The 20425-nt window shown below is 46.5% G+C and overlaps 1 protein-coding gene across 24 annotated transcripts in view; it reads right to left on the bottom strand.

Moving 5' to 3' along the window:
* KIAA1217 (KIAA1217 ortholog) overlaps window positions 1-20425 on the bottom strand; it is a 772703-nt gene that overhangs the window by 41043 nt on the left and 711235 nt on the right. For 20 of the 24 annotated variants that reach the window (XM_067703131.1, XM_067703122.1, XM_067703114.1 and 17 more), the window contains 3 exons: window positions 11085-11189; window positions 10555-10604; window positions 3886-4052 (listed from right to left, as the gene is read on the bottom strand). In XM_067703131.1, the coding sequence (XP_067559232.1) occupies window positions 3886-4052; window positions 10555-10604; window positions 11085-11189 (322 nt within the window). The remainder of the gene's footprint in view (window positions 1-3885; window positions 4053-10554; window positions 10605-11084; window positions 11190-20425) is intronic. The other 4 variants (XM_067703241.1, XM_067703215.1, XM_067703105.1 and 1 more) reach the window with 1 other exon arrangement.

Below are 20425 nucleotides of genomic sequence, written 5' to 3'. Positions count from 1 at the left end.
GTGCTAGTCCCATTGATTATTTCTGCCTGGTGGGGAGAAACAGGCCTGCTCAGCACGGGCCAACCTCTCGAGTGCTTTTCTCAGGGACACACATTCCCATGACCGTTATTTTCAATGTCAGAAGATAAATGAGACTCTGGCACATTTTTATGAGGCGCTATCTTATGAAAAGACACCTTAAGATAACTGCTGAATTATATCATTTCAAGTACAATGGCCCTGTGTCCTGCTATGTTTCTTTTTTATGTTGATGTCTTACCTCTTCCCTCTCTTGGGAACACACAGTAAATTCTCAGTAGTCTTAAAAATGGAACACCAAGTTCAGAATAATCTAATTTTCAGAAAAGAAAAAAATTGTGGGAATTGGAGACAAAGAAAAAAATTGTGGGAACTGGAGAAGGAGGCCAAGTCTCATCTGCACCCCCGAGGAACTTGAACCCGCTCTTCCAGAAATTTCTCTCTCCCCTCAAGCCCACAAAGGGGGGCAGAACTGCAGCCACTTCTGTGGATACTGGACGACCTTAGTAAAACCCAAGTATGGTGGCATTTTGGAAAAAAGATGCAGCTCATCACTTCTGTTTTCTTTCTACATCATACCAGCAAAGGTAATAGACAATCATCTTTTGAAGGGCACATTTATTAGGTGCCAGACCTTCCCCTGTCTCTTTTTCCGTTGTTGCCAGCTAACTGCAGGTGCAGCCCTTACCTGGGAGTGGGACCATCACAATGTAAAAGTTCCATATAGCTCTTATCGTTTATGACTGAGCAGAGAATACGTCTGATTAGCCACTGGGAATGAGGCGCATTGTTTAGAATCGGGGCTTTGAAGCCACTGGGTGTGTTTTTCATGCTTACAGGGTGTTTCTGTCTCACCCCTTGTGATAGCTGGCTGAGATCTCAATTTCCAAAAGGCATCTCAATGGACTGAGAGTTCATACTATCTGAGAGCAGTAGTTCTCACCCTGGGACGTTCTAGAACCACCAGTGCTTGGCCTTTGACCCATACCAATGAAGTCAGACTCTGGCAGGGGTGTTTGGGTATCAACATGTCTGTGAAAGGCCTCAGGTGATTCTAATGCATAGCCAGGATTAAGAACCGTTCTCTGAGACTGGTAACTCACGCGAGACTGGTGAGCAGGAAGACAGGAGCGAAGTTTTCACATTTTTTTGCATCATTTTCTCAGGCTCCTTCACCTCCCTCAACATTCTCTTTGCCCTATTTAAATCTATACGCCCCACAATGCCTGCATCAAATTTCTGCTTTGGAGAATAATCCATCAGTTCTGCAAATGAAATGCTCAAATAGACTATGCTTGACAGTCTAGGATTTCCCCATTGATTTAATTATCTAATTACTGGAGCCGGCTGCCAAGCACAAACAGATTTCATTCATTTTCACTATTTTATAACACAGTTCAAAGAACATTTGAATTTCTAATTCAATTTTTGTTCTTTTGAGACTGTTCTGGAGTTTCGGAGCTCTCTAATCATAGCTCCATTATTGGGCTTATAATCATTTTGGGGGGTTGCACTTTACTTTTGGTGTATAATACATGTGCTGAGGGGGGATTGGTGCTGAGATAGCTTAATTATTCTAAACTGGTTTTGTCTCAAATAGACTCCCCTTAAAGCTGATGGGGGCACGGAGGATGCCAAGACCGAGGTAGAAATAAGAGCATCCAGGTTAGGAAACAAAGTGCTTCTCTTCCCCCACGTGCCTGTGCTTTAGAACTGTACCAACGTCTCAGCTCAAGAGCACACCTGCTCGGTGTCCTTTACCCAGAAACCAGGAAAGCTGAGCAGCTCTGGGGCAATAAAGAAAACTGCGTGGTTAAGATAGTGTCCCGGACTTGACTAGAGAACCTCTTTGTTTGAGAAGCTGTGATTTTGCAACTGAGCCTCCCCAGTTCATGGGTTACAAGGAGCGGCAAGTGGGAGAGCCCTCCCTCCTGGCCAGAGGACCAAACACTGCCGGCCACCAGCAGGGTGATGCTGCAGCCTCACACATCACGGCCTAGGTATCAAATTCGCCACACCTCAGGGCAATTCCGCCTCTGCCCCAAACCAGCAGATGCTCACTTTTGAAAGCAGTAGGAACTACCATACACACGACACATTTAGGAATTTTTTTCTTGTGAAGGTCCAACCAGGAGTGCACAATTTCCCAATGACCAGCAGGTGGCACTAAAAGGCAGATGCAGCGCAAGATGGGGGCTTAACCTCCACAACCTCCAGGTAAGAACCTGGGAGCCCACAGACCCTCTCTGGCCTGCAGAGTACGAAATAACTGATTTTTAAATTACCTTCCAACATTTTTAGAATGAGTACAGGTATTTTATATAAAACCTCCAGATTCTCTTGAAATACTGAAACATCTAGAAACAATGGACTCTCATTCTACCAGGTCAAGAGCTGCCTGGAGCTGAGTGGCAACTGTCCTTTAGAGAGGCCAACTTGTCACTGTCCCTCGTCCACTCAAGTTAACGCCAGACACTGTGGGCACTGGATTTTGGCACCCTGCACACACCCTCAGCCCAACCTGAATACTTCATTTCACTGCAAAGTGTCTTTAAAATCACAAAGCAAGGAGAAGCGAATGTAAAGGATGGGGAACTTCCCCGGTGACACGATTCAGAAGAGGATTTAAGTGAATTTGCATGGGCTGTCCAGGAGTCTGGGACGTTGCCTGAGAGGCAGAGTAGCCTTTGGGGACCTAAGCATGAGCAGCCTGCTCGGTGATGGGACCTCAAGGCAGGCTCTCAAGCTACCTTCCCCTCCTGTTTGTTCTCCAGTAGGTAGAGGGCAAGGGGAAATCATCTTCTAAGCTTTCCTCAGGCCGTGGAAAATGCAGGACTCGTGCATCGGCGAGCTGAAGGGAGAGAGCAGCTGTGCTCTGAAGCCCTTTCCTTCCTGGACGCACCAGCACAGGAGCCTGCAACCCACTGAGGGCACCACAGCTGTGTGGCTGCTCCTGGCTACGTGTGCCTTGTACTAACGTTTGCACTGGGAGCTTCTCGAAGTCCAGGAGGATACCCGGGTATAGTCTAAGCCAGCACTACATGCACATTCATCAACCTGCCCCCAAGGGCAGAGAGACGGGAGACTCATCCGTGGAGCAGACAGATGATCTCACAAAGGTACACCCCCCTCCCAGGTCCTCACCGCCCTGCCTCGTCAGATTCATGGGATTTGTTCACCAAGACCCGTGACACGAAGGGTCATTTTCCCCTGCTCTTTGCTTCCTGTGTAGTGCATAGATTCCTAACAATGGGAGCGAGTCAGGAGAATATCGCGGTGCACAACAATGGGAACGAGTAAGGAGAATATCGCGGCGCACACACACACCCAAATAAAATGCAGATGTTCTTCTCAAGCCATCTACGATGGCTCCTCTTCCTTAGGAATTCACCCTCCGGTCTGAACTCCTATTTCTAAATACACCATAGCTCCTTGCAAAACACCTGAGCTGCCCGCAACACCTCTGCACATGCTCAGTGGGGAAGAGCGAAGAGCTAAACACTGTGAAGCAGGAAGTCGTAACTGGCTTTAGAACGCTCCACGGGCTCTTCTGCTTTCGGCTCTCCTCCAAAAAGCACAGGCTTAATGCTTTTCTCGTGTGTAGAAGCACACCCAGCTTAGAGAGGAGGCTACAGACCACCACTGCAGTGGAAGGCTCTAGACCAGGGTTATGTGCGTGCGAGAGGAGACCACTGCGGAACGGCGCCTGCACCCTGGTCCTCGGTTATCCCTAGAAAGGATGGTGGAAAGAATCCCGAGAAGGTGCCGTGGGGCCAGGGATGTGGAAGGAGGCCGATGGGAGGAGGAGGAAGCTGACTGTGGGCCATTAAGTCAGCGGACACCATCCACAGGGAACATGGTCTGTACCTGGAGCTGTCGCATCTGCTGCAGCTGGAGCCTGAGTTCGGCCACACTCCTCTTCATGTCGAGCAGGCTAATGTGGGCGGCGGAGGTGGCAGCAGGCGGGAGCTGGCTGGGTGGCCCCGAGGACTCCAGGGCGCCAAGAGGCTTCCCGCCGGAAACCTGGGGAGTTCCTAGGAGAAAAGAGCAGCAGAGTCCCTGAGAATGCCAGGCAGGAAAGTCTAAGCTTCAAGTCCCATCCCAACAGACTACTGGTAACTCTGAAAACGCCCATTTCCTTCACGATGAAAAGAATCGTAAAAAATGACACTGGTTCTCTAAAGGGCAAAAAGAGGGAATCGAATTTAAATAAATTAAGGAACGTGCATGCAATGTTATAGGGTGTAGTCTGTAGAAGTCATGTTCTAGAAGTTGGTGCTATAGGAAGGGAGATCACAGAGCGGTATGTCCAACATGATGCCATATTAAGGAACCTAGCTGTCTGTCTGTCTATCCATGTGTCTTCTTTAAACACACAGGTTTGCACAGAAAAAAGACAGATGTACATATAACAAAGTGTTAACAGTAACTTTAGCTGGTGGCATTCTGTGAGTTTGCTATTTTTGATATCACCACTTTTTGTATTTTAAAATTTGCATAGCGAGTATCTATAATTTTTTTGGCGGGGGGCTGCACCGCATGGCTTGTGGGATCTTACTTCCCAGACCAGGGATCAAATCCATGCCGCCTGCAATGGTAGCACGGAGTCTTAACCACTAGACCACCAGGGAATTCCCTATAATTTTATAATAGAAAAAATAACTTAAAACTCTGGGCCCTAACACAGGCTGCTTCCTGTGACTATTCCCTATAGGCAGATGTATCCCAAGAACACCCACTTAGTTCTGGGCAGAGATGTGGCCGATCACCAAGGGGAAACTAATAGGAACTGGGTGCTCCCTTCGGGTTTCCAGCCCCAAGGAAGCAGGACCTCTGCGTACACCTCCTTTAGTGAGAAAATCAGGCATGACGCGAATATTCTTGAGGAGAAGAATCAAAAAAAGAGGCAGCAGAGAGAAACTCTTCCTCAACAGTTTTGTTGCTGCCATAAACTTCTGCTCCCCGAGTGCAACTTAAATCATCCTCATGTAGTTCCTAAGTCCATCTGGGAAGGGCCTGATTTGACCAAGTCTGTTTTAAAAATGTCCCCCAAAGGATCCCAGGTAGCGCTCACAGGATCGGCGAGGTGTGGGAATCAAAAGGAGATGCTATTTCCTTTTTAGGACAATGCAATTCTGTGGAAGAGGCTTCAAGTAGAGAGAAGACAAGGAATCCACAACACACACACACACACACACACCTCACTCACACCTGAAGGGGCTGTTCAGCTCTCTTTCCTGTAAGGGACAAAGTGGAAGGTTTGCTTAGTTCAGGCCGGCCTTGCACGGCAGAACCTCTCGCTGCTCTGTGTACCTGGAGAGCTTAGAGCACAGCAGCCTCTCTTTCCATCTAGGCTCAACAGCCGTGGAAACCTGTCCTTCCCCAGGTTGCACAGCCCCGCAAGCTGCTGCCACGGCTACGGACGGTGTGCCAGTGAGCAAGGAAGTGCCTCGAAACCGTCCTCTGACTTGCGTGGCCTCAGCAGTGCCAACGGAGAGCTGACGGAGCACCAAATTCCTCACCCCTGGGCGCCCGTCCCAACAGAACTGGTCTCCCAGCTCTCGTGGCCCCCTTGGAGAGTCGGGGGAACACATGGGAAAGCATTTGAAGGATTTACAAAGGAGACCCAGCAGACCAGACGGTGAGCTTTTTGTTATCTTTATGAGCCCAACTGGCCACTTGCGTCATCACCAGTCATGACTCTGACCGACTTTTGACCATCCCCCAGATCAACGTCACCCTCGAAAGAGCAAGATTTGCCATCTCTGTAGTTATTCCAAAGAGGGTTCCCTAACTGTGAAGGTCCTCAGTGCAAGAACATCCAGTAACATTTCCAGTAACAGCAGCCTGTCCGAGTTAACACAGCACCTTCAAGAACAAGTATTCTGAGGGGATGACAATGAACTGGAAGTCTTCCTTTAAGACTCAGGTTACGTTATCATCACTCCACATTCTCAGGCACAGGTGCGTGTGTGCACGCACGCACGCGTGCACGCACACCCACCTACCCTCACCACACAACTTCATCTGTACAAACGATGACACCCTCAAGGTGTTTCTCCAACAAAAATGACACTGCGCTAGCCAGCTACTCCTGTTCGCGAATGAGAACCGTCCTGCTAATGCCTCAGTCAAATGAAGGCACATATTCCTTCAACAATCGTGCTTCTCCTCGTATATTCTGAGGTCACCGTTGCACCTTGCCGACATCCTCCGTGGAGGAGAGGCTCAAGTTTACGCGCCATCTGCGAGAATTGAGTACCGATAACGCGTTTAAAATATGTCTTTCAGAACCGAGTTTCTTTATGGAACCTATGCTCATGTATAAAATTTCCTCATCTATAACCTCTTAATCCACTGAGTCCGGTTTCCAACTCCATCATTCACTGCACTGGCCCTTTAGAAGGTGGCCAGTGGTCAGCTGTCAATCCAACAGACGCTGCGTTGCCATCATGGCACCCTGATGTGATGCTGGGCTTCGTCAGTCACTCCTTTCCTTCTCAGTAACTGAAACTTTCCTTTCCCTCGTCTTCTTCCCTCTCCACAGCCCATCTTGGCCAGCCTCTTTCCTAATTTCTTCCTCGGCCAACCTTCTGAATCCTGGCCTGCTTCTTCTCTCACTGGACGTGACTTCAAGGGAGGTCACTTCCACAACGCCACCCGCCAAGGTCCTCCACACCTTTGCCTCCAGCACACGATTCTCTTTACAGACCCGTCCCCATACCTTCATGCTGCTACAGGACTTTTCCACAAGCAGGTTGAATTTATTATTTCTACTTATTTCCCCCAAATCTCTTTTGAACTCATTTTAGCCAATGGCACTATTATTCACTCAAGTATTTAAACCAGAAACCTGGAAGTCATTCTCAGCATCCACTTCCTAGTTGTGTGACCTTGGGCAACTGACTTAACCTCTCTCTCTCTCCCTCAGTTTCCTCATCTGTAAAATGGTTGTAAGGGTGATTGTGCAGGATGATGGAATTAACACATAAACTGCTCCGCCTGGTGTCTGGCACAGAAGGACCCCACTGTGATTGGCTGTGATTATTTTTTTTTTTTACTTTTTAAAAAAATTTAGTTTATTTTTGGCTGTGTTGGGTCTTCGCTGCTGCACGTGGGCTTTCTCTAGTTGCGGTGAGTGGAGGCTACTCTTCGTTGTGGTGTGCGGGCTTCTCACTGCAGTGGCTTCTCTTGTTGCAGGGCATGGTCTCTAGGCACCTGGGCCTCAGTAGTTGTGGCACGCAGGCTCAGTAGTTGTGGCTCGCGGGCTCTAGGGCACAGGCTCAGTAGTTGTGGTGCACGGGCTTAGTTGCTCTGCGGCATGTGGGATCTTCCTGGACCAGGGCTCGAACCCGGGGTCCCCTGCACTGGCAGGCGGATTCTTAGCCACTGTGCCACCAGGGAAGCCCTGGCTGTGATTATTTCTCTAAGCAAAGTGAGGGGGAGGAGCCCCACCTGGAGCGGCAGCAGGTGGCAGTGGTGACAGGCTGAGAGCTATAGGCAGGTGCCCCAAAATCTATGGATGGAGCTGATCTGGCGGGTGCGGACCCCAAGTGGTAAATGAGTTCTGCTTCAGATTAGTCACGGGACCTGGGACCCACTCTCCGAACCCACATGTGGGGTGGTCACATTCTAGTCTAGGGAGCAGAGTCAGGCAGTTTATCCTCAGAACCTCCCTTCCCTGCACCTCACCCTCTCCAGGCAACAGCCTCTTCTTCCTCCTACCAAGTCCGCTCTTAGGTAACTTACTTCAGTCAGGTATATCTTAATATAAATCTTATTAAGTACACATTTGATGGGAATTTAATGGGTTTGGGGTTGGCCAGACTGGCTGCGAATCTTACTAGCTCCACAGCTAACATCTTCTTTACAGGGTTATGTGTTTAAGTGATATAATACACTATAAAACACAGGCTATGACTGTGAAATGGGAAGTTCCTTCTGTTCTCTTATACCCACGGTCAACCAAATATTCCTAAAGTAACAGCAAGTCTGGGTTTCCCTTTTTCATGTACCCTTGGCCAAATGAGCTTCCTTGACTTACTACCTAATTCCGTGTACTTGTCTACAGAACAGGGATAATACTCCTCGTCGCTAACTTCGTAGGATTCTGGAAGAACGTATTTTGCACGCCGTACAAGGCTGCTATGGCAACGAAAGCCCTGTGGACCACATGTAGCCCTGACAGATGAGAATGAGAAAGACCAACCTCAGCAGAGACGCAGGGGAGCAAACCCACGTGTGTGTTGCCAGTGGCACCGAAAATTGGCCCAGCCTTTCAGAAGAGAGAACTGGCATGTGTCACCAGTGCCACTGAGCTGTTTGTCCCTTTGGCTTTATTAACTCCACTCTGGGAAATGCATCCCAAAGAAATGACACCTGCTCCTTCCCCCATGCTTCAAAAAAGACATTTGCAAAACTTTCGAAACGAAGAAATGAAGCAACCTACATTTCTTTAAAGGGACTGGGGCACCTTAACACAAAAGGATGAGGTATCATGATGTCATGAGATATCTGTAAAGGGACTGGGGCACCTTAACACAAAAGGGTGAGGTATCGTGATGTCATGAGATAGCACGTCATGCTTGGTGGAGCACGCTGATGTGTGTCATGTGTGTACGGATGTGTGTTCAGTGTCGTCATCTGGAACATGGGAATCATGAGTGTACCTGTCCCACGAGGCTGCGTCAGGGGGTAACAAGTTCAGCTTAGAAAAGCACTTAGAACAGTGCCCGGTACATAGGAAACTTCACTAAATGCTTCCTATTATTACTATTAATTATTATTTTACCAAAAGGGAAAAGGAATAAAGAAGAATACAAACCAGTATGTACATATCGATTAGAACAATGGTATTGGATATGAATAATTTCTAGAATAGAATCCAGAGCAGTGAAATGTTTTAGTGTTTGGTAGCTTCCCCCTCCCAACCCCCCAACTTTACTGGTTATAATTGACATGTAACACTGTACAACTTTAAGGTGTACAATGTGTTGACTGGATACACTTACACATTGCCACATGATTATTATCTAACTCGCCCATCCTGTCACATAATTACCATGTCTTTCTTGGGGTGAGAACATTTAAGACCTATTCTCTTGGCAACTTTCAAGTATATAGTTCACTGTTATCTACAATCACCATGCTGTACCTTAGACCTTATTCATCTTCTAACTGGAAGTTGGTACTTTTTGACCAACATCTCCCATGTCCCCCACCCCTGGCAACCACCCTTCTGCTGTTTCTACGAGTTCAGAAAGTGCCTTTTTTTCTGTAGGTTCATAATAGATCAGAAAATAGATGAATAAATATCTCCAAAGCAACCTGGCAGTTGCTATGAAGACAAGCTCAGCAATTTCCATGAAACGACTCTCTGGCTGCCACCAAGGTCACTGACTGATTTCTAAGTAAACCAACCAATCCCATGAGGACTTAGAATGCTGGAAGAGCAGCCCTGCTGGCTTTACGGCTGAAGGGCCTGAACTTGGCTGGAGCGGAACCAGGACCAATAGACGTCTCAACTGAAGTCCCCAGTTCTGTCCATTCTACCGTGTGGCACTACACTCTGTGGGGCTTCCTCCAAATTAGGGGTTTCACCCAACTTGCCACATGCTTTCTGAGTAATTCAGTAGCCAAGCATGTCCCTGGTGACAATTTCTATTTCTAACCCAAGGGAAGGGAAGACTTCATATTCTTGAGAGAGGCCCACCTTGAGTCTGCAGGATAAGATGGACATCAAATATACCTGGATACTAGTAAAGGGCACAGGGGCTATAACTGGGGCCTCTTTGAGGGGATGCTGGCATTTGAAAGCAGGCCCTGGTCCAAGCACGCCTCTTTCTCCTGCCTTGACCCATGGGGACACCCTATCCTATCAGCTCGTGCCCTTTCTCATCCGGTCACATCCTGCAGCTGGGCTGAGGCCCTTCCCCGCTGTAGAACCTTCCACTGCCTTCCCTCTGCACTTAGAATAGTATCTAAATTCCTCACCACAACATCTGTACATGCTTTGCTCTCTACTTGAATGGCTCTTTCCTTCTGTCCTCATCCTTTCGGCCTCAGTTTGTTTTACTTCCTCAGGGAAATGGCCTTGGTTGAGGCCAGCTCTGTTGGGTAAGCATTCATCCTGCACTTTTTCTTAACACTCAGCACACATATAATGACCTGTCCCAGATCCACTTTCTGCATCGGATTAGGGAGCAGGGAGCCTTGTCCTAGTGATGTCCACTGCCCTGGTCCAGTATCAGGCATATAAGCATTTGTTGGATGTATGGCCTCATAAATGAATAAATGAATGAGGAAGTGAATAAATGAATGAAGACTGAAGGGAGAGGACTAAAGACCGCCCCCTGCAAATTAATGACTCATCTGGAATTTCAGCATTAAGCAGGGAAGGGGTGGTGCAGGGAGTTACCCCAGAGCCTCTGAAGTTGCATCAGATAGGTGACTTGGGGAGAGGTTAATACGTCTGGAAGCAAACCAGGCTCATCAAAGGCACCGTCCAGGCCTCCTGCAGGTCTGGAGGACACTCACCTGCACCATCTGTGTGGTTCTTACTGGCTGTGGTTTTCATCATTTTCTCGCTGAAGGAAAGAAAAAGAGAGTCAGCGATCCGGTTTCCCAAATGCGTTTGCCCCCCCTTCCATTCACTATTCTAAGCAATCAGCAGCAGCTAGTGAGGGTATTAAGCAATGAAGGTATTTCAGCGTCAGCACCACTACTGGCCGGGATGGAAAAGGCTTCCCACGTGTGCAGCTGAGGCACGCTCATGGCCCTCAGATGACGGAGGATGTGGATACATGTGGATGGTGGCGGCAGGCACTGCACAGTGGTCCATGAAGCCACATGCACTGGGAAGCCCATTTACCCTTCTTGGGCCAAAGAATTACCAGAAATAGACAAGCAAACAAACCATGATTCATAGAGATGCGGGTATTTTCAGCCTTGAAATGATTACAAGAAAACGATTGGAATGAATGAATGATCTTAATCATTAAAGAGAAACAGATTGAATTACTTTGAATTGGTTTGCTTTTTTTTTTTTTTTTTTTTTTTTTTTTTACCTAGATGCATCTTTGCTATTACTTGTAAGGGGCCCTTTAAAAAGCGCAGACTGAACAAGGCCAGTTAAACTGGCAATCTGTTTCTCCATGGCTTGCATCCTCTCTCTGTAAAACAAGAGAATTGTTTGTTAAAGCTTATGTTGACTTTCAGACTGGTTCGTCTAGGTGAATGATCATCTGAGGGTTATAAAAGTTCCACTTAGCAGGCCTCCAAAGTTCACCCCAACCTGGCTCGGGGAAGCTACCGAGCCTGCAAATTCCCACTGAGCTCAAGATTTGATGGACAGAGTTTAGTATTAACCCGATGGCCTTACTGAAAAGACACTGGACAGACCAGCAGAGGCCTCATGGAAAACGGAAAAGCTTGGAAATAATTCTCTTTGTGCATCTTTGTGTGTTTGAGCCTTTCTGCCCTTCTTTTACTATTTGACCTCTGCGCCAGGGGGACCCTAGGCCACTTCTGAGCTGTGTTCCTCCCCGCAGCTGGGAGGCTGCTGACTGACTTTGGTGTAAATGATGGAGATGTTCGTTGTGTGTCTGGAGTAAAACTTGTTGTAAAGCCCAAGAGCAACACAAAGCGAATGTCTCTTACGAACATGGAAAAGTGTGCTTGACATCAGTGTCTTCCTTGAGGGTAGAGGCTCCTCAACTCAATGTCACAGGAACCTGGGGGCTTTTACAGGATCAAGCAGGAAAACAAATACCCCTAGCAACCTGGTTATCTCAAGACCTAAATAAAAACTCTTCCCGATTTTGATATTATGCACAGACACTACACCTCTCTGTTCAGGGCTCTCCGGGGCTACGCACAATGCATGTAGCTTTTGAAACTGGCTCCCATTTCTGTACGTCAGACAATGGCAGTGCCAAGGAACTACTCCCAGTATTCCCAACACATTATCCAATCACCACCACAGAGTGACCTCTGCTAAGGACGGCCATCACACACGCACTGGCATGTGGATTCAGTTACACCTACTTGGTAGCTCAAGACAATAAAAGAGAGAAGGGAGAAGAGTGAGAACAGTGTGGACACCTGGACTGCCATCGTATGCCATCAGCAAGTGTCTAGTCCCAGCCTGAGACAGAAAAGGGACCCCATTCTTCACGGGGGGTCTCAGTCCCACAGGCCTCTTGTAGTTTGAGCAATGGTTGATGATTCCTGGGCTACAAACAGCACTTTCAGACACTGTGGCTTTTAAATACAAGCCCACTACTTTACCTGGTACCCAACAGAAAAAGTCATGGGGTCTGTTCTTTCACTAGAACAAAATAACTGATATGCTGGACTTCACGAGAGATGCTGTATCTGTATCCTGAACTTCATGGCAATCAAGAGGACTTTCAAGGGTAATTTTGTTCACACACAACTTTTTGGTCTTGCGTTTTGCCTTTGGAATATAACTCTTAGTGCCGTAAAAAAAAAACCCATTGAGAGTCATTTCACAATCGCAAGCTTCTGACTTCAGAATTCCATGCATTTTCTTTAGTTTAAAATGGACGGTTGTGTCACAATACTGGGTTTCTTGGATGTAAGTCGTGCAGTCTGGAGAGTTAATGGTTGTCAACCCACTGCGGGGAAAAATTAAGCATTAATAGTATGATCTCTTTGTTCTAATAGGGTGGAAAGAAGAAATCTCAAACAGTGAGAAGAGATACGCATCTACCCGGAATGACTTTCCAAGTGTTTTCAGGCATAGCTGTGAACGCTAAACCTCTGAGCTGCAGAGCGTTTTCAGTTATACGTGTATTCTTGGCGGCCTGTCTGCCATTAAGCAGTGCATTGCCAAAGAGGAAAATAAGTAAGAAATGCCACTCACGAAAGCAGGTTAGTAAATACCCATGGGAGATCCCAAGTTTATCAGACCCAAGTTGCATGGCAGCTCAGAAGCGATGGGGTGGTGGCTGGTCTCCATGTGTCGGAGGTACAGACTCACACAAATGAACTCTTGAGAAATGGACCACTTCTGGGAGGACCTGCTGAGTTCCAGGTAGAAGTTGTCCAGAACCCCCATTCTTCCCACAGTAATGCTGGAAGCCAAACTCAAGACCCTAAGAGTGGCGGAGAGCTACCCCGAGATGTACGAGTTTAACGCTCTTATTCAATCCTAGGCAAATGCAAAGGATTTCATTTCTTTTAAAATGGCAGGACATTCTTAGGGTCTAGACAGCTTTGGTTAGGAAGAGGCTTAACGTGTTCTGTGAAGCTGTAGTGCAGGATACGAAGGTGCGGAGACTGACTACACTCAAGAGACAATCACATTAAGAGATGTAAACAGTAGGTAAGTCCACAGATGCAGAGAATAAGCAAGAGTCTGGTGGGAGAGAAACGGCAGACGGATTCCAGTGCTGGCCTAGGCACGGTCCTGATTAGGGCTAAATCAGTGTACTCTCTGGTCCCTCTCTGGTCACCAGCTTTCATTAACTGGTCTAACAAAGGAGGGCAGCAGCATTAAAAACTGAAACAAAGCACTAGAATCATTCCAGATTCAAGACGTTGACCGTCAACAGATTCATCACCATGGTGAGAACTGCCGAGTGGTTCAGCACAGGTGGGTCCTCTCAGAGGGCTGTCCACAGGGCTTCGTACACGCCTTTGGCATCCGCCTTGGCTCAGCAGGTACTTGGCTTCTCACCCATCTTCCCCTAGACAACGGTTTTAGGATGCAGAGAAAGAAAACCCCCAAACGGCGCCCCAGTCTCCTGACTACCCAGGGATGACGTTGACATAGGATGAGGGTCTGGATGCTGCAGAGCAACAGCCCTGCGTTTAGTCCAGATATCCACACGCTTGTTCTCCTTTTTGTATCTGTGAGGACAGGACGGGATGCTCCTTGGGTGGCCTCCTCCAGGCTATGTCACCAGTGGGGTCACCAGGAAGGAGACATGATCTGTCAGAACCTTGAGAGTTCAGTACACTTGAGCTTGACGGTCAAGGGAGAGCGATTCTCTCCCCCTGCTCAGGAAACAGTGCATGCCCCAGGCGCTGTGCACACGGATTGCACATGCGTGTTCCACCGTCTTGGCCAAATCCACTTCACAGAAATACAATTCTTTTGACACATGGTAATGAGAAAACTTTCCCCCTTCTGTTTAATCATCAAAGTGTTTCTGGTTTCAGGATTCATTTGAGGGAGATTATCTGATTTATAAATTCATAAATAAGATTGTCTTTCCATTTCATGGTTGGTAATCTGGAAACAATTTTATGGTTTAACTAAATTTCAGCAACTGGAAACTTAGGCAGACTTCTCCCATGATGAAATGTTATGAAGTATGTTTTAATGGGAAAGGGGAAAAGAGAGAAATGCAGTGGAAGAAGAGAAATTAAAACAACCCTGTCATTTTATTGCAGTGGCAATTTTGTACGATAATCATCAGAAGACTAAAGATGCTTAAGTTAATTGTTGCCAGTATCGCTTGGTTTAAGGTATTCCAGGGCAGGTATAATTACTGTTGAAAAGATGGTTTAAAAGTGATTTCAGAAACCATTTTATATCATTCCATAAACCATATTTATGTGATTAGTACGTATGGTTAACTAGTCATTTAGTGTCATAAGTCGGGCTGGCTGAATGAATTTTCTCGGGGTCCAAGCATAATATTAATAAAAAATTCAAATCCAATCCAGAGAACGTGCTGATCCCGGTATTAAATTCCTGTTGCTACAACCAGCTTTCCTGCGAGCCCCATGTCTGCCTGTGAAGATGAAGCAAAACCCAGTCTGCTCGTGGTCTGCTCTCTGTCTGCAGAGTCCAGCGAAGGAAAAAAAAAAAAAAAATCTGCATTTGGGGAGATGTTTTTAGCCAGTTGAGTCCATTCATACGACTTTGATTTAAGTTTTCACTTTCAATGTTTTTTGACTGGGGACTTGTCTTTGGACTGACTGAGGCCTCCTTAAGCCTGAATTAAGTCTTTATCATTGTGTATCTAGGTAAATTAATGGCTATTAAAAAACAAGTAGTATGAGAATGCAATTCCCCTATAATAAACCCCTAAGGAAATGTTTTTAAATATCCCGAAGTGCGGGGAGCTGGCTGACACCAGCCAACCAAGCTGATGTGATAGGTCCCAAGTCCGCATTCACCTTTGTAACCAGTTACTAACTTTGGAACGCAGTGGTACAGGATAGTCAGCAACCACTATAGTAACCAGGGCTGGCTTTCTGAGAGTACTTGCCAGGTGGTCCATCATTCCCTTCTAGTTCTAATATTTTGTAATTATTTTTCTGGTTCCTGCTCATTCCCTGTCAACTCTCTCCCCTTCAGAAAGTGATAAATGGTCAATGAGTCATCAACAAACATTTCCGAGCACTTAATATGTGCTAGGTACCATGTGAGCTGCTGTGGACGTGGCAAGTATCATCATTCTTAAGCAATGCCTGCCTTTCACAAAGTCAATTTTTTTTTCTAGGAGCAATCTAAGTGACTTAAAACCCTTTCGTCTTGGCAGTGCCAAAGGCGTTTTTCCCAGAACTTGAATAGTGAACAGGTTGAAAGCTAGGCCATGCCCTTGTTTGTTCATGCCCCGATTCTCTGCTATGAGGGAAAAAAATCCAGAGTAATTGAAGACACTGTTTTTAGATGAATTCAACAGAGTACTGGAATTCAAATGATCTGAATTTGTGGTAAAGCTTTAAGGAGGACTCTGAGCCATGAGCTTTCTATTTCTGCCCAAAGGTGACCTATTGGTGAAAGAGCTGATAATTAAGGACATTCTTCTAAAAATGCCCAATAAATTTAACTTCTCATGGAAACACCTAGATTTATTGAAGAGATATTAACAGAGTTAGTGGTAATTGCAACGGGGCTACAATGACACGTACCTCTAAATATTTCATAGGCAACAGTACTGCCTGGGTACCACTGCATGCTCCCTGGGGATAACAACCACATCTCGCACCTTTTCTTGCATCCTCAGTCCTTAGAGGAGGACGGGGCACACAGAGGCTCATGAAGAAATATCATCTAAAACCCTGATCTTGAAGGCTGCTATCTCTCCCCTTGCCCTCTGCTCATGGAGAAAGGAGACCAGGGCTGTTCTATCTTCCCATTGCCACTTCAATCCGTCATCTGTCCAAACCCTCAACATCTCCCCTGTTTCTGGGTTCTGAATTACTCATCCTGAAGTTCCCTACCAGCATCCAGGAAATTCCCACACATCCCTGGATGACCTCAGCACAGGAAGTTGGCCTCCTGGCTGCCACACCCCAGGCCATGACCTTTGAGAGCTTCAACATTTGCACCAATAACCCTTTCAGAAATTTGGCACTAAGATCCCCAAGGTCTTCTTCAGACATTCTCTGACCTTAAATTCTTACTTGATACAGTTTTACGTTCTAGATCTGAAACTCCAAAATCCCCTTTAAGAACAGCAATCTTCAGTTGTCTTCTGTTCCCATTCACACAAACCAGCTCTTTGCCTGAAGGCTGGCCTTACCTCCTTCACTGCCAGCCATCAATACTGTGTGGGAATTCCCTTTAATTTTCCTGCTCCTTACCTGGGAGACCCCCTCACATACTCTCCACTGTCCTGACCTCTCTCTCAGCCTTGCTGTCCCTCTGCTGGTATGACTTTGCCCCTGAATGACTGAGGAGAAGAACAGATGAGAAGAAACTGACTGGCGTGGTGGCAGTGAGGTCGAGAGCAAGGGCTGGAGTCTGGGCATCTGGGATACAGCTCCGAGAGCATCCTCTGCTGTCCCATGTGGAATGTGAGAGACAGCATCAATAAGACACCAAGGCTTTTGGCCCCAGTAATGGATGAAAGAAGTAGTCATACCCGAGATGGGAAGAGAGGAGTTCGTTTTTGGACATGCTGAGTTGGCCAACAGACACTCAAGGGGAGATACAAATCAGTGCTCATAAATCACTCATGTCTCTGAGTCTCAGTTTCCTCAACCATCAAACTAGGAGAACAACTGCCTTAGCTGTGCCACAGGGCTGTCCTCCCACAGTGACATGGGGAAGGAGGGCAAAGAAGAAAATACATGCACAAGCACATTATAACAGGCAAAACCTGATGGATACGTAAGGCTTCCTTTTATCCCTTCAAGTTCATTCATTCAGCAACGATTTTTCTGGCATCAACTATGCCAGACACAGTTCTAACTGCTGGGGCATTAGTGGTGAATAAAACAAAGGGCTTGGTGGAGTCAAGGTGGTGGAGTGGGAGGACACGGAGTTCACGTCTCCCCACAACTAGGGCACCTGCCAGATGCTGGTGGGAGACCTCGACACTCAAGGAGACAGGAGGATCCCCCGAGCGACTGGGTAGGAGGAAAAGTGGAGGCCGGATGGGACCGGTGCCCCTGAGGGGTGGCTGGGAAAGGGGAGGGGTTCCCACACCTGGAGGGACCCTCGGGGGCTCGGAGGATCAGGGGAGAGTGCAGCTAGCATTTCCCCTGCCCAATCAGGCCCCGGGAGGCCTGCTGGGTCCCAGGCTGGGTTCTCTGCCTTCTGGGGCCCTCTCCAGCCATGCTGGTCCTAGGGGCGTAGGGAGGGGGAGAAGAGGAGGAGGGGCAGACAGGGAGGGGCCCTCCAGGATCGGAGGATCAGGGGAAATGCGGCTAGTTTCCCCCACCCACCTGGGCCCTGCTGGGCTTCCAGGCCTGGTCCCCTGCCTTTCAGGGCCCCCTCCAGCTGCACGGGTCATGGGGCGGGTGGGGCGGACAGTGAGAAGAGGAGAGACGAACAGGGAAGGAGCCTCCGGAATCAGAGGCTGGGGGGAATGCACCTAGTGTTTCCCCCGCCCACTCGGGCCCAGAAAGCCTGCTGGGGTCCTGGGCCTGCTCCTCTGGCCTTCGAGGCCAGAGGCGTTCCTGGGCCCCTCCAGCCGTGCTGACCCTAAGCCCCCCACCCCAGGGCCTTTCCCAATCATGCAGGTTCTAAACCTAGACCCCGCCCCAGCCTAAACCCCGCCCCCACCAAAGCCCCGCCTCCCACAGCCAAGGCCTTTTCCAGCTGTTTGTTTTTTGTGTGTATGCTACTGTGGTTCTGTTTTACCTTCTGGCTGTTGTTTCATCTATATTTTTATTTTTTCTAACATAGCTGTTAGTTTTCTCATCTTATTTTATTTTTTACTCTTTGTTATTGTTCTGCTCCTTTTTTTTTTTTTTTGCCACCCCATGCAGCTTGCACGATCTTGGTTCACAAGCCAGGGGTCGGGCCTGAGCTCCTGTGGTGGGAGCTCTGAGTCAGGACCACTGGACTAACAAAGAACCTCAGACCCCAGGGAATATTCATCAGAGTGAGATCTCCCATAGGTCCTCATCTCAGCACCAAGACCCGGCTCTACCCAACAGCCTACAAACTCCAGTGCGGGAAGCCTCAGGCCAAACAACCAGGAAGACAGAAACACAATCCCACCCATTAAAAAAAAAAAAAATTGAGATGACAAAAAAATATGTTACAAATGAAGGAGCAAGGTGAAAACCTACAAGACCAAATAAATGAAGAGGAAATAGGCAACCTACCTGAAAAAGAATTCAAAGTAATGATAGTAAAGATGATCCAGAATCTTGGAAAAAGATGGAGGCACGGATCGAGAAAATACAAGAAATGTTTGACAAAGATCTAGAAGAATTAAAGAACAAACAGAGATGAACAATACAATAACTGAACTAAAAAATACACTAGAAGGAATCAATAACAGAATAACTGGGGTAGACGAACGAATAATGAGCTGGAAGACAGTAAGGTGGAAATAACTGCCAAGGAGCAGAATAAAGAAAAAAGAATTGAGGACAGTCTCAGAGACCTCTAGGGCAACATTAAACGTACCAACATTTGAATTATAGGGGTCCCAGAAGAAGAAGAGAAAAAGAAAGGGTCTGAGAAAATATTTGAAGAGATTATAGTCAAAAACTTCCTTAAGTGGGAAAGGGAATACCCAACCAAGTCCAGGGAGCATAGAGAGTCCCATACAGGATAAAACCAAGGAGAAATACGCCAAGACACATGTTAATCAAACTAACAAAAGTTAAATTCAAAGAAAAAATATTAAAAGCAGTAAGGGAAAAGCAACAAATAACATACATGGGACTCCCCATAAGGTTATCAGCTGATTTTTCAGCAGAAACTCTGCAGGCCAGAAGGGAGTGGCAGGATATACTTAAAGTGATGAAAGAGAAAAACCTACAACCAAGATTACTCTACCTGGCAAGGATCTCATTCAGATGGAGAAATCAAAAGCTTTACATACAAGCAAAAGTTCAGCAAAAAGAATTCAGCACCACCAAACCAGCTTTACAACAAATGCTAAAGGAACTTCCCTAGGCAGGAACACAAGAGAAGAAAAGGACCCACAAAAACAAACCCAAAACAATTAAGAAAATGGTAATAGGAACATACGTATCGAAAACTACCTTGACTGTAAATGGATTAAATGCTCCAACCAAAAGACACAGACTGGCTGAATGGATATAAAAACAAGACCCATATGTATGCTGTCTACAAGAAGTCCACTTCAGACCTAGGGACACATACAGACTGAAAGTGAGGGGATGGAAAAAGATATTCCATGCAAATGGAAATCAAAAGAAAGCGGGAATAGCAATACTCGTATCAGATAAAACAGACTTTAAAATAAAGAATGTTAACAAGAGACAAGGAAGGACACTACATAATGATCAAGGGATCAATCCAAGAAGAAGCTATAACAATTATAAATATATATGCACCCAATATAGGAGCACCTCAATACATAAGGCAAATGCTAACAGCTATAAAAGGGGAAACTGACAGTAACACAATAATAGTGGGGGACTTTAACACCCCACTTACACCAATGGACAGATCATCCAGACAGAAAATTAATAAGGAAACACAAGATTTAAATGACACAATAGACCAGATACACTTAACTGATATTTATAGGACATTCCACCTGAAAGTGGCATAATACACTTTCCTCTCAAGTGCACACAGAACATTCTCCAGGATAGATCACATCTTGGGTCACAAAGCAAGCGTTGGAAAATTTAAGAAAACTGAAAACATATCAAGCATCTTTTCCAACCATAATGCTGTGAGATTAGAAATCAATTACAGGGAAAAAACTGTAAAAAACACGAATACATGGAGGCTAAACAGTGAACTACTAAATAACCAAGAGATCACTGAAGAAATCAAAGAGGAAATAAAAACATACATAGACACATATGACAATGAAAACACGATGACCCAAAACCTGTGGGATGCAAAAAAAACAGTTCTAAGAGGGAAGTTTATAGCAATTCAATCTCACCAAAGAAACAAGAAAAATCTCAAACAAACAATCTAACCTTACACCTAAAGCAACTATAGAAAAAAAGAACAAAGAAAACCCAAAGTCAGTAGAAG

This window comes from Pseudorca crassidens, chromosome 1, assembly GCF_039906515.1.
Source record: "Pseudorca crassidens isolate mPseCra1 chromosome 1, mPseCra1.hap1, whole genome shotgun sequence".
NCBI classification, from domain to species: Eukaryota; Metazoa; Chordata; class Mammalia; order Artiodactyla; family Delphinidae; genus Pseudorca; species Pseudorca crassidens.
Note: the sequence above shows the minus strand (reverse complement) of the source record. Positions and strands in the feature narration are given on the sequence as shown.